The 13,197-nt window shown below is 51.8% G+C and overlaps 2 protein-coding genes across 3 annotated transcripts in view; both read right to left on the reverse strand.

Annotated features, from left to right (window-relative positions):
* The window catches only part of ARHGEF18 (Rho/Rac guanine nucleotide exchange factor 18), a 50,891-nt gene extending 46,532 nt beyond the window's left edge, over positions 1 to 4,359 (reverse strand). For both annotated transcript variants that reach the window (XM_059869636.1, XM_059869635.1), the window contains exon 1: positions 4,021 to 4,359. The gene's annotated coding sequence lies outside the window, so the exon portion shown is untranslated. The remainder of the gene's footprint in view (positions 1 to 4,020) is intronic.
* A 1,794-nt stretch (positions 4,360 to 6,153) lies between these two features.
* Positions 6,154 to 13,197, reverse strand: part of INSR (insulin receptor) — a 63,193-nt gene continuing 56,149 nt past the window's right edge. Inside the window, exon 21 of the mRNA XM_059869921.1 lies at positions 6,154 to 12,748. Within this exon, the coding sequence (XP_059725904.1) occupies positions 12,394 to 12,748 (355 nt within the window). The 3' untranslated portion in view covers positions 6,154 to 12,393. The remainder of the gene's footprint in view (positions 12,749 to 13,197) is intronic.

Here is a 13,197-nt window from a genome sequence, read left to right on the forward strand (position 1 = left end):
TATTGCAGTTGCTTAATTCGTCTCTGGCTGGAAACCATAAAAGGTCATTGCTGCAGGGAGCAGCCTCCTCAGAGGAATTCCCAGGGCAGAGCTGGAGAGGAAGCATCGCTTGCTGGGCTGGGATGGTTCCTGCACTTTGCCAGAGCTTCCCACGGGTGAAACATGATGACTCTGGGCTGCTGTGTGGGGAGGAAGGAAGCAGTGACAGGCATCCACGGCATGTGACAGTCTGGGATGGTCTCAGGGGGTTTGATGCTGTGGGGACAGCAGGATCTGGCGGAGCTTCTCTGGCTCAAGGAAGAAGGCTTCATGCTGTTCTAACCATGCCCAAGGCCACTGGGATCCCAGCAGAGATTTTCATAATTCCAATTCAGACCTGTGGTCAAACCCTCCCTCCTGTAGCTGGCTGTTCTGATTTCCCTCAGACAGGCTGGTCACTGGAGCTGCACCCACAAGTGTCACAGCAGGTGAGAGCACCAAAGCAGCCAGCACTGGAACAAGCCCTGCCAGTAGTGTCCCATCCTCACCTGCCTGTCCCTTGGCTTGCTGCAGGATGCTGCATGTCCCCGAGTGACCCTGGAGCCAGGCTGGCACTGGGAGGGGACACGTTGGAGGGAAACATGGCTGTGAGCTCTGGCCACACCAGTCACATCCTCCAACATCAAACACTGTCTGCATTCCCACTGGGGAAAGACCACACCAAACGCAGCAGGACAAAGGCACTGGGCAGTTCTGCTCCATGAAACAATCCCAGGAGGAAGGAAAGATGAGAATGTCTGGGCATTTCCCAGCAGTCAGGGATAGAGACTGTTGGGAAACCATGGAGAGCATCACAGACATGAAATAAAAATTATTCCATCTTCCCCTGACCCACCCCTGCCCTCCTGGCCCTGCACCAGCTGCCCTTCATGTATCTTGTTGCAGGGTGTGCAGAGCTATAGGGAAAAAACCTCTGGAAAGCAAGTGCTGAACTCCCTGTGCCAAGATGGGCTGAAGTGCAGCCCCTTGCCTGGCGTGGGCCCCTCCTGGACAGCCCTGGCAGCAGTGGGGATTGGCTCTGGGCAGGAGCAGGGGAAGATAAGCTGTCCCACACTGTAACACACTGTACAGAGCCACTGCCTTATCACCACACTGCTGGGGCCAGGCTCTTGGGCACGGAGGGCAGAGGAGCAGGGGGCTGGGACAGTTCCCTGCTGTCTCTCAGCTGAAGGGTCTCAGCAGGGCTGAGGGGGTTTGCAGCCCCTCTGATTCCCTCCAGGTCACTGTGCAGGTTCCTGCAGTGGCTCCAGGGGGTACTGAGGGAAGGGCCCACATGGACTAGCGAGTGCCACACTACAGAATATCAGTGTGGGAGAAGGGCTGAGTGAGACCTGAGCATTTTGTGCCCAAGCACAAGCCCCAACAGGACAAACTGCTCTGCAAGCACCTGCTGAAGGGAGCTGGCTGCACCCCGGCTGTCTGCAAAGCAGTCAGTGCTTGGGAGCACCATGAGGCTGATTCATTTGATAGTGAAATCAGCCCACCTGAGTCTTCCCAGCCAGCCCATAACCCCCCCAGAAGGCATGGATGGAGTGGGGTACCCAGCTGGGGCTTGGGGCTCACCACACATCAGAGCCTGCAGGACCCCCTGTGTCCTGCTCTGAATTAACCTTCCCCCAGCTGTTCAGTTTGGATCTTGGTCTCCTGCACATCCACACCAGAAGAGAACTGAGAGTGGGTGGGGAATAATGAAAGAGAAAGAGGAGCAGGAGCTGTGATGCTGCAGGTAAAGGTACCCAAAATCATCGGCCCGAAGGCACTGTTTGCTCACAAGGACACAAGTGTCTGGCTCCTCCAGGACTGCAAATGCCCTGCTTCCTGGGGCTCTCACTTCCCTCTTTCCAAGTCACGGCACCACATGCAGAAATGAGGCCAGTTGACACTAGTTGCTGCCATTTCCCACCCCTGCTGCTGGACACAGCGAAGCACAGCCAGGGCCACCCAAACCGCCAGGGCTCCGGACACTGGGGCTCTGCTTGTCAGCCCTCCCTGAAAGACTGAAGGAATCTTTTCCCCCACATCTGCTCAAACATCAAACTCTGGCCAGGCAGCATGCAGAGACAGCTGTCTGCAAGCACCGGGACATCCAGCTCACTGCCAGCCACGAAACAAACTTATTACAAAACCAAAAGGCTGATATTTAACCCATTACCCAGCTCCCGGAGGCAAGTATGTGCCTTGAAAAGAAGATTAAATGGAAGGAAAAGTGTTAATCACCACTTAAAGGCAGTGTCCCATGCAGGGAGAAGCAGGGGGCACCTCAAAACAGGCTCTGCCTGGCCCCCGGCGTTCTTTGGTACCTGCTCAGTCCAGGACAAGCTGTCCCTGCCACAGCCCAGCTCCCTCCACACGCTCAGCCCTCTGTCCCTACAGGCCATTACCTCGCTTAAAGGACCATCTCTTCTTCCAGCGCTTGGAAAACGATGGCCAGGAGTGGTTGAGCAGCGAGTCTGACATTTGGGAGCCCCGTGCAAGGTCCGGCCCCGAGCAGGAGACGCCGGCGCGGAGCACGGCAGAGCTCAGCGCGCTCTAAGGCAGCGCTGCAGGCTGCAGCCCAGGGGCTGCCAAGGGGGGAGTGGAGAAGCCAAGTGTTTTGTCAGAAGTATCAGCTGATGGAAGCTGTAGCCAGAGAGACATTCGTGGCCCCTGGCATTCCCACCTGTGTGGCAGGTCAGTGACTTCCTGCAGCTGGGCCTGGGGATTAGTGGCCTCGGAGCACACGCAGCCCCTGAGTGCTGCTCGAGGCTTGCAGACAGAAACAGAAAACAAGTTGTTAACACACCACAGCCCCTCTGCCAAAACCTCCCTGCTCCATTCATGGCTGTGAGCATGACAGACACTTTGTGAGCACTTTCAGGCACTTCTCACCTGGCTAAGAGTCACCTTTACCTTCAGAGAAGGGTCAGAGTTGATACTGACAAGGCTTGGTATCTTTACAAGACATTTATGAAGGCTCACTTTACACTTTTTTCTCATTTTCAAGTGCTGTGGCAGAGCCTCTGCAAGGAACTGCAAGACACCCTGTCCATCCTCAACATCAGCATCATTCTGCTGCTCAAAGCAAGTCCCAGTCACCTGGCAAGGGCATTTCTTTAAGCCCTCCTCAGCTCTTCCACACAGGGAGGAAGGTGGGACCAATCTCAAACTACCCCAAGAGACCCAACTCCCTCCTCTCCAAACCCACTGCTCCCAGCTGGCACCAGCCCCACAGCCCAGACAGGCTCCAGACTTTGCTCCCAACCCCTCAATCAGGCTGAAGAAGCCAGGTTTTACCCCAGTGCAGATGCTGGGCTCTGGAGCCAGACCAAACTCCTCCCTGCAGTTCAGCTGATGCCCGTGGCCTTGTTGAGCAGAGCCCAGCCAGTTTGGGAATGACCACAGGTACCTCCACAGCTTGAAGCCCAGGTTGGGCTGGTGATGCCCAAAAGCAGGTGTCAAAAAGCATTTTTCTTGCCTGGCCACAAACCCCATAGTGTCACCTCCCCAATACAGCCCTGTCTACATCCTCTCTGCTTCCATCTTCTTGGTAATACTGGGGACCAGCCCTGGAGTGGACAGTCCAGAGTGGAATTTGGGAGTCCTGGGCATGGACCCCTCTTGTGCACAGCCCAAACCCAGCTGTGGGCAGTGCCAGGGTGTCTTTGCAAACATTCAGCTGTGGCACAGCAGCAGCAGGAGCCAAGAGCAGCACCCAAAGGGTGCCCAGCCAGCCCAGCACTGTCCCAGAGCCCACTATGATGGCACCTGGGGGTTAAATCCTGACCTCATCTCCTCCTCTTCACTCACAGCAGAGCAAAACCCCGTGTAGGCTGAGCCTCCCCAGCCCATGTTTTGCATTCAAGCTCGTGCAGGAGGGAGGCTGCACCAAACCCAGCCCTGGGACTTTTGGCTTCACGACAAGCTGCTTCCTCACAAGGCCTTGAGGAAGGTGAGTGACAACCCCGCTGTTGTGGGATGGACCTTGTGCAGAGAACCACTTACCCTGAGGGCTGGAGGCATCTCTGTGGTGGGTTCCTCATGCACCATGCTCACATCTGACAGCCGTGGCTTCTTCTCCAGCTGCTGGAGCAGAGCGAGAAGCGGAGCCTCACGGGGGAAGCAGCGGCCATGAGGGCGGTTTGCTCACGGGGGCCGCTGGCTCAGCCCTCTCACCGCTTCCCCTTTCCGACGGCACAAACAAACCCTCCTCTCCCATGCTGCACTTCCCACCGCCGTGCCCCGGTGCTGCTCGCTCCCACCCTCACAGGGCTCTGGGCTCTGGAAGGGTCCAGCAAAGCCACCAGGAGGGCTGTGGACCCTGAGGCAGCCGGCGCAGGGGCCCTGGCAGCCCTGAAGTCACGATGGCTGCAAGCAGCAGCTATTGAGGCAACAGCTTCCTGTTCCCTTCGGGGAAAAACCGCTGTGTGTGCCCAGAGAACCCCGCACACCCAGCCCAGCTCGTGGGCTCCTTGCACCGTGGCTTGTTAGCCTCCTACACAGGGCTCCTCCTAATGAGTCCTTGGTCTTTGCTGTCATGGTTTGACCTTGTGGAGCAACAGGAACCACAAAGCCCGGCAGGTCTGTCTTACGCAGGGTGAAGTGATAGCACAGCACAGAAATGCCTGTACTGACCATATTCACCTGTACAGGAGAGAGACAAAGGCTTCAGCTCCAAGGCAGTGCCCCTGCCCTGCTCTTGGCCAGCAGACAGAGCCTGTGGCATGTCCAGGCTCAGGTTTGTTGGCACAGCCATTCCCTCCTTCCCAACAAGCCCCGTGGGCTGAGGCACACACGCTCCTCATCCCAGAGCCCCGAGCACTCATCAGCCCCAGCCAAACCCTAATCAGAACAAGAACCACTCACACTCCAATTACTCAGAGACCGCAGCTTTGGCAGCACTTGGAATAGCAATTACCCTGTGCTCCAGGAAACCACAAGAGCAAAGAGGAATTAAGGTTTAATTTCTCTGAAGTCCACAAGAGCTCGATGAGCATCAGAGATCAGGGCACCAGGCAGCTGCTCTGGCTGATGGAATGGTGAGTTGTCCTTGGCTCAAACAAGGATGAGCTCTTTCCCTCCTGCCACGTGTCTGACACAGCTTGGGGGGTGCCAAAGCTGAGCTGTGCAGGCAGCCTGGAAGAGTGATGAGGGATAATGGCACGAGGACAGTCTGAGCCTCAGCAGCCTCCCCACAGCATCCCAGAGAGCCCAGTGGGAAGCAAACCTCTCGGGATAGCAAGTTCAAGTTTTGTGGCTTTGTTTATTTTTGCATTTTAGGATCCCCAGAGAACAAGCCTGTGCCAGAAGAAACAACTCTGAAACATCTTAAAATACCAGTTTGTTTATGATCATTCTCACAGTGAGAATTCTGGATAGGCTTAGAAAAAAATGGCACTGGTGGGGCCTTGAGTGCTGTGTCCAGTTCTGGGTCTCTCACTGGAGAAAGACATGGAAGGGCTGGAGGGTGTCCAGAGAAGGGAACTGAGCTGGGGAAGGGGCTGAAGACTCAGTCCTGTGAGGGAGTTGGGAAAGGGGCTCAGCCTGGAGAAAAAGAGGCTTGAGGGGATCTTCGGGCTCTGCACAACTCCCTGACAGGAAGGGGCAGCCCTCACCTCGCTGGTGCAGCCCATCAGGAGGGAAATCTTGGCTCTGGTGAAACAAAACCAGGTTTAAGTCAGAAACCCCCCCAGAGGGGCCTGGGCAGGACAGGAGGCTCCTGGTGCACCCCCGGTTACAGCAGCTCCACCACAGGACAGGGTGGGGCTGATCCTCTGCCTTTGATGCTTTAAAACCGGTTCCCTCCGAGGAGAGAACACCTGCCCCACGCCCAGGAAATAACAAATTACATCACAGAGCCACAGCTCTCCGTGCTCCAGAAGGAATCCTGGCACCAAAGTTCACCCGATGGCATCAGAGGCATCACCCCAGAGCCCCGGGGTGAGGACAGGGATCACCAGAGCCATCAGGTAGAGGAGTTCCACTGGCTTCACACTGCAAGCCTGCAGTTGGTTGAGCTGTGGGGTTTGGTTTTTTCCTTAACACCATTTATTTTGCAACTCATTCCAAGGTACAAATTTACTGCTTTCTCCACAGCAAAGCAGCCTTCAGTGCTGCACAGACAGCAGACACAAAATGAACAGTTATTCTTGGATAATTTATTCAGAATTTTAATATAAACAGTTAATTGTTCAATATTCCGACACACAGCAAGGATTTTTTTTTACTATTCAAAGATTTTCTGTACATGTCACTGCTTGGCTCTTAGATATGAAAACATTGAAAAAATAAATCAAGGGGGAAGGTTTTCCTCTTTTTTCTTCCTTTAAAAAAAATATCATGGCACATTTGATCCTTTATTTCAAACAAGAGGTATCTGCAGTACTATTTGTATTCTGGAACCTTAGATGCGCAGAGGGAAAGGTGGGAGCAGCAAAAATGAACTGAGAAAAAAAATAAAAACCTCAATATTTCATAGAACATCACCTAACATGTAACTGAAACCATCTGTGGTTTATTGAAGCGAAGCAGAGAGCGTTTGCTTTGGGCTGTGTTGGATGAGGCTGATGTCCAGTTCCCCCATCTGTGAGGGTCCTCAAATACAAACCAGTTTTTTGATATCCCGAGAATAAAATCATTCCCCTAACTAAAGCAAAAGGTAATGCTTTTCCTGCTCAAACAACACTCTACCTCTGCAGATTTAGAAGTGGCCTTCCTAAAATTCTCCATCAGTTTTCATGGGACTCAGTTAAGGGAAAAGACTTGGAAGTGGGGATGGTGGAAGCGTTGGAATGCTGCTGGGAGAGTCTGGATTTACAGAGCTTTGGTGTTGAGTCCAGCTCAGAGCTCTCAGGTAAAGAGCCCTCAGCTCAAGATTTACTGGTGCTGTTAGGACTGACCAGGGGCTGGGGCTCAGCTAAGCAAGAGCCCATATTTAATCTCCACTGATGGCTCCTCTTTAGCTGCCAGAACTATTTTAGGTCCTCCCAGCCACCAGACCCTGTTCCCAAGAGATCCTTCTGGGTTAAGAAAGGAAACTGTTTAACACCACCAGTTGGAACACTGGAGTGGGAACAAAACCACTACCAGGATCAGAATTTCTGGCTGATTGCAAATCTATTGGCAAAAAAGTAACAACACCATAGGAGTTAATACTAACTTTATTATACAATATTTAAAAAGTCATTTCTCTACCTGTCCCCTTACAGCTTGCATTGTGCTGCAGTGAATTTGCCCAAACTGCAAGAATAAGTGCTTCCTTCCGAGAAGGACAAGCAAATTCATTTTAAAAAGAAATACACATTTAATGACAGCAGATTTGCTAAAAATGGTTAACTTTAGAGTTGCTTTTCAACAGTCAGGTTCCTCCAAAAGTCAGCTGGATGATTGGCTTCACTCTTGTGATGCTCCTAACGAGGCTGAACACGTCAAGGCTTTACACCGACACTCACGGACAGAATCCAAGCAGAGGGAACACAGAGCCAAGCAGAAGGTAATAAAAAGGCCAAATTCCATTAAGTTCATACAAATACCAAACTAATCTTACGTTGAATTTCACAAAGTAACTATTTCTTGATTCCAACCCATTGAGCAGTTCCTTTCCCTGGACCACAGGACACTCCGAGGGGCGGCGGCTCTTTGGGCAGGGCCGGGGTTCCTGCGAGCCCCCGGCTCCGAGAGGATCACAGGGTTCATCTGCAGTTCTGAGCTCCCTCCAGGCTCTGAGCCCATCCCACACGGGAGCACCTGGCACAGCCTTGACAGTAAGGTTTTATGGCACAAAGATATTTCACGTTCTGGCTTGTAAAACAAGGTTCCAGTCTTGGTAGCAGGAAGGGCCCAGGACACCTCAGGGTCCATCTTCGTGTCACAGTGGTTTTGAGAGGGAACTCGACTGCCTCCCTCCCTCCCTCCTCTAAAGCAGAGGCTCAGCATCCTTCTCCCTCCTGTCATTTCCTATTTGACTTCAGCACAGTCAGCTCAGTAACACAAGAAGCGACTTCTGAGATTTTTTTTTTTCCAAAGAGATACCGACACTATAGCCAACAGACTAAAATTAAGCAAAGTGTCCCATCGCTATAATACAAATTTAGGAGGAAAGAGATAAACTACCCATAAATTAAGAGTACCCTTTAGCAACCTAAAAGCAGCCTCTTCATACCCACACAGCTGCTTTACCATCATCGCTGCAGCGTGGTCTAGTTCCCATCACCTTTCCCAACCCAGTGCTGGCACAGAGTTTATGTCTGAGCTCTTCTATTTTACAACACAATAGAGTATTTACAAGCAGCCAAGACAGACATGTTCCTAACCCAGCAGCCAAGCTTTGCAGTGCTGTGCTGGCCTGCCAGAGAAGTTCCAGATTGGCAAGAGCCATTCAGGAAGTGGCAATTGAGTTTAATGTGGAAACCTTTCTGAGAAACCTCTCCAGCCTCGCACTTCAGACGTTTTCTCAGTGAAAGCTCAGCAGAGCTCAGCTTCTTGCTCCTCCTGATTCACCAGAGGGAATTTCTGGCTACGTGGTGGTGCCAGACTGTGCCCAGGAGGCTCCAGCTGCTCCTGGACAGGCTGAGGGGTCTGTCCTGCTGCCCCGTGCTGCGAGCAGGGCATTCTCTGCCCACAAGGGCAGGAGCCAACCCTCCAACAAATATTAATGCAAGGAAAGAAAAGAGCTTCTCACTGCTGGCTGCCCTCCTCCAGCCATCCCACCTGCTCTCCTGCACCAGTGTTTGGTTCCTCCTAAGCAGCAGCAGGAGCAGCAAGTGTGGTGCTTCCACTGCAGCTGGGGAATTCTGCCCCATAAGGATGTGGCCGGAGCAAAGAGCAGCAGGTCCCCCAAGGAAGGCTCAGCACAGCACCCCTGCCCAGGCTGGGGTCCCTGGCAGCACCCCAGAAGCTTCAATAGCACTTGAGTCTCCACTTGCAGGAATTCTCTGAGCAGGAATCAGCGAGATCCGAGTGAGGCATTTGGGCATCCCTGGGACGAGGATCTTCCAGCAGCAGAGACCAAAGTGTCGGCTGTGAGCCAGGGAAGGATTTTCTAGCAGTGAGAGCTGGGCTTTGCGGGTGATGTTCATTTATTCTTCCTAATTCTACAGCTGAATGTGATCTGTAGCAGCCACGAGCAGCAACCACTAGTGTTATTTGTTTTACAGAGGAGAAACACGATACCCTCCCCAGCGGTACCACACGCCTTCCCTCCCCCGGGGCACAAGGTAGGAAGGATGAGTAACCTTCACACAGTGCTGGGTACAATCAACTGCTCCATTTGGTGCAGGGTGAAGGTGACACTGAGCCATGGGAGGGGACTGCCTGTCCATGGAGCAGCACACGCTCCCTGGCTCAGCCATCCGAGTGTTCAAACCATGTGTACTCACAGGGCCAACCAGTATCAACCACGGGGAAAAGCCAGACCAATACAAGGTTCCAATGTTCCTTCAGGTAAAAGTTCTTCTATTCCCACAGTTATAATCACTGCCTCTGGAAATGGTATCAAAGCAAGGGTGTGCTGGGAAAGGTTTGTTTCAGGAGGTCACTGGCAGGACCTTGGGTCACCTGTGCACAGTGAGAAGAGCAGTGACCAAGCCACCCCAATGCCACCCCAACAGCAAAGGCTGGTCCCAGTCCCTGCTCCATGCTGGCACATACTGATCCAGGAGGAAGCAGCCTGCTCCTTTTAGGTCATGAGTTCACTAAAGTCCAAACATTTAAATGGATCTTTTGCTCTTTTTTTTTTTTTTTTTAAATCACAACAGAACTAAGGGATGAGATCAGATCCAAATTTGTAAATGGGTTCATTGGCCACTACTGTTCAGATTAGGGATCAACAGTGATGGGCCATTCTCCTTCCCATTCCCTTCATGAATGGTCCCTGGTATTGGAATCAGCTGATACTGATTTTCCCTGATCCACAATAGGTCCAGACCAGAATATTTGAACAGGTTTAGAGGTGTGTAGTATTAAAAAATAGCCTTAAGAAACACTGAGGTAGACTGCACCAGAACAGGACAAAAATAATCCCACCACATCCACCTGCCAAGATTTTGCGGATACAAATTTACATGTTCCGTGTGTTTAAGAAAACTAATTGTTTGTTGCTTTTTTTTTTACAGTGTTTTATATATTAAAATAAATAAAAAATTCTAATAAGAAAAACTTCTCTTCCTTAGAAAAGTGTGAGAATATGTCTTCTTTCCTGCAGTGTAGTATAGAGCTGCTAAACAGTTACAACTTTGTAAAGCAGAAGAAATGTAAACGAGGCCTTTTGAAATCCAAAGGTTCTCACCCATGTCTGGACTGTGTTTTCCACCCAAATTTGTGGAGCAACCTGTACCCTCCACCTGGGCCAAATCCATCAGCCTCCAGCAGCAAAGGGCCCAACAGCTCCTGGTGCTGCCCAGTCTGTTGTGCCCCCTTTTACGGCTCTGGAAGTGCTGTTTTGGCCAGAAGCAGCTGGGGGCAGAGGTTCCCAGCACCAGCTGCAGCCACGGGTTGGGCTCAGAGAGCTCTTCCCTGCGGACTGCAGCCCCTCTGCCTCGCTCACAGCAGCAGCACTGCCCAGGCTGGAGGCACTGCCCGGGCTGGAGGCACAGCCCAGCCCAGCCTTCTGCCCTCCTGAGCCAGGGCACCTCGCTTTCTCCTGGCAGAGAGCACAAAACAGATCGTGGACTTCTCCGGGAGGAGAAGTGAAGGACTGAGCATCTCTCCCTGCTGTTCAAGCACCTCCTGCATGCCACGGGCCTGTGACATCCATCATCTTCTTTCCCTGCTCTTGTCACCTCCATGCTACCAGCCCCAGTTGAGTTTCACCATTATTCTTCAACGTCAGCTCTGTCTTTGCAAACAGCAGCACGACAAAGCACAGTCCCGACGGCGAGCGCTGACATCCCAGGAGTTCTGCAGTGGGAATCTCGGGGAACACAACAAGGCTGGAGGCCTGGGAGCAGCAGAGAGGCAGCAAACCACAATCACCTCTGGTGTGCAGAGCCCAGAGCTTTGTGCTTCTCCCCTTCAGTGTCCATTCCTCAGCTCCAGCTCGTGCTCGTCCTCTCTCGCCGGCTGCATCTGCGGCACGGAAGGCAAAGCGAGGGACACGGGGGCAGAGGAGGAGCAGGACTCCAGGCCAGGATGTTCTGTGTCCTTCAGCTCCCAACACCCAAGATGGGGCTTCGACTGGAGCCAGCTGACTGTGTTGTGTAAGTCATGAAACTATTACAAAGCCTTGTCAAGTATGAACTGAACATGTGCTTCATCGCTCCTGCAAGGCTAAAATTAGTTCATTCTGAAATCTTTGGACCACTTTAAGACCAAACAATCCCCCAAAAACTCTCCCCGCCCCAAAAGGATCATAAACAGTCAATAATTTATATGAAGTTAAAATTTAAACTAAAGACATCTTTAAATATGTTACAACAAACAATATATATACTCAATGCTGTAAGGACAGAAAACTCCGTGTCTCAGGTCAGGGGACTCCTACTTCGTTTGGTCTTGAAAGTACCCACAAATCTCAGAGTTCTGCTCATTTAGCTCCCAGCACGTTTTCCTCATTTGTTAATGAGAGAAAACCTGCTCTCAAGAGTCCTCAGTATAAAAATAATCTGTTTAGGATACAGTCCCTCCAGGGAAATGGGGAAAAAAGATAAGTACACACTTCCAGGAAGAGGAAAGCTCCTGTGAGAACAGAGAATCATAGAGTATGCTGAGCTGGAAAGGACCCTCCAGGGTCATCAAATCCAACTCCTGGCCCTGTGCAGGACACCCCGAGAATCCCACCATGTGCCTGAAAGCTCTGTAAAGTTGTGTACAAAACCAGAAGCGTCTCTTTTGCTATCGGGTACACCCCACATGTCGATACTGCACACACGCACACACACGCCCACGCACGCACCCCGGGGCTTTCACCCCTTGAAAACAAAGTACGAAAGCAGCAGCTATTGGTCAATCTGAGGATCTGACTGATGTGCTGAATCCTTCAGCTGTAGTGGAGAGGCTGCCTGAAAGCCTGGAATTCTACTGGAAATCTCTTGTTCCGTGCTGCTGGGCTGGAGCTCAGGCACCAGAGAACTTCACGTCTTCTGCTGGCAAACGCGGACGCTTCTCCTTCAGTTGAACTCACACGGTCGCTTCCTGTTGTGAAACCATGGTTACAGAAGGGACAGCAGCCATGGAAACCTCTTCCATTTATGTTCACAGATAAGTCCACTGACAACCAGTCAACTTGGCAAAAAAAAAAAAAAAAAAATTAATCGTAAGATGATTAAAAATCTGAAGAGTTTGTAGATGTGTGTCATACACTGTGGCAGCAATAACAAGAGTCCTGAGATTTGTGGAGGGGGGGAAAAAAGCAGACACAACCCTTGGGCCAAACAGGAAGTGTTAGGAAGGACTTGACCTGGGCATGGAGAGAATCCGCCCGTTTTTCTTGCCACCGTTCATGTGAGTGTAAGGGATGTGCTCCTCATAGTTGCCCTTGAGGGCCATGGAGGGTCCATTGTCCCTCCCCAGCGCTTTGTCCCTCTGGGAGTACGAGGAGGGGTCGAGGGGAATGCTCTCCATGTTCTCGAAGTCCATCTCGTACTCCTCCGTCTCCAGAGGCTTGTTCTCCTCGCTGTAGAAGAAGGAGACCTCGTGGAAGCTGGGGTGCAAGTCCTCCTTCAGCATCTCGATGATCTCAATGAAGGTGGGGCGCATCTTGGGGTTGTACTGCCAGCACATCTGCATCAGGCTGTGCCTGCAGCAGCACAGAGCACAGTCAGGGCAGCAGAAACAATCCCACGTGCAGAGCAAGCCTGGCACCCATGGCAGAGCCCCCCACCACCCACACTGCACCTCTGACACCCCAGGTTGCTTGTTCTCTTTCCAGCCTCCACATCTGCCTGTAGATCCTGACACTCCTTTTTCTCTATTTCTGTCTAGATTAAAAAATTCCTTCCGATTCCTTCAATTGTTCTTAACTTGGCTGCTGAAGGAAACAGGGCTGTGGTTCACTGCCTCTGTGTGTGTGTGTGTGTGTGTGCACACGCACTTACAGCCAGGTCATCCTTTTTTAATTAATTCCCTTTTAATTTTAACTCAGCCTGAAAGATAACAAAGCTCCCAAAACTTCAAGGAAAATGGGAGGCTGGGCAGAGGACAGAGGTCCTGTAAACATCCCACCCAAAAGAAAGGCTGCAGGAAGAG

The sequence above is a fragment of the Haemorhous mexicanus genome, chromosome 29 (assembly GCF_027477595.1).
Source record: "Haemorhous mexicanus isolate bHaeMex1 chromosome 29, bHaeMex1.pri, whole genome shotgun sequence".
Taxonomy (NCBI): Eukaryota; Metazoa; Chordata; class Aves; order Passeriformes; family Fringillidae; genus Haemorhous; species Haemorhous mexicanus.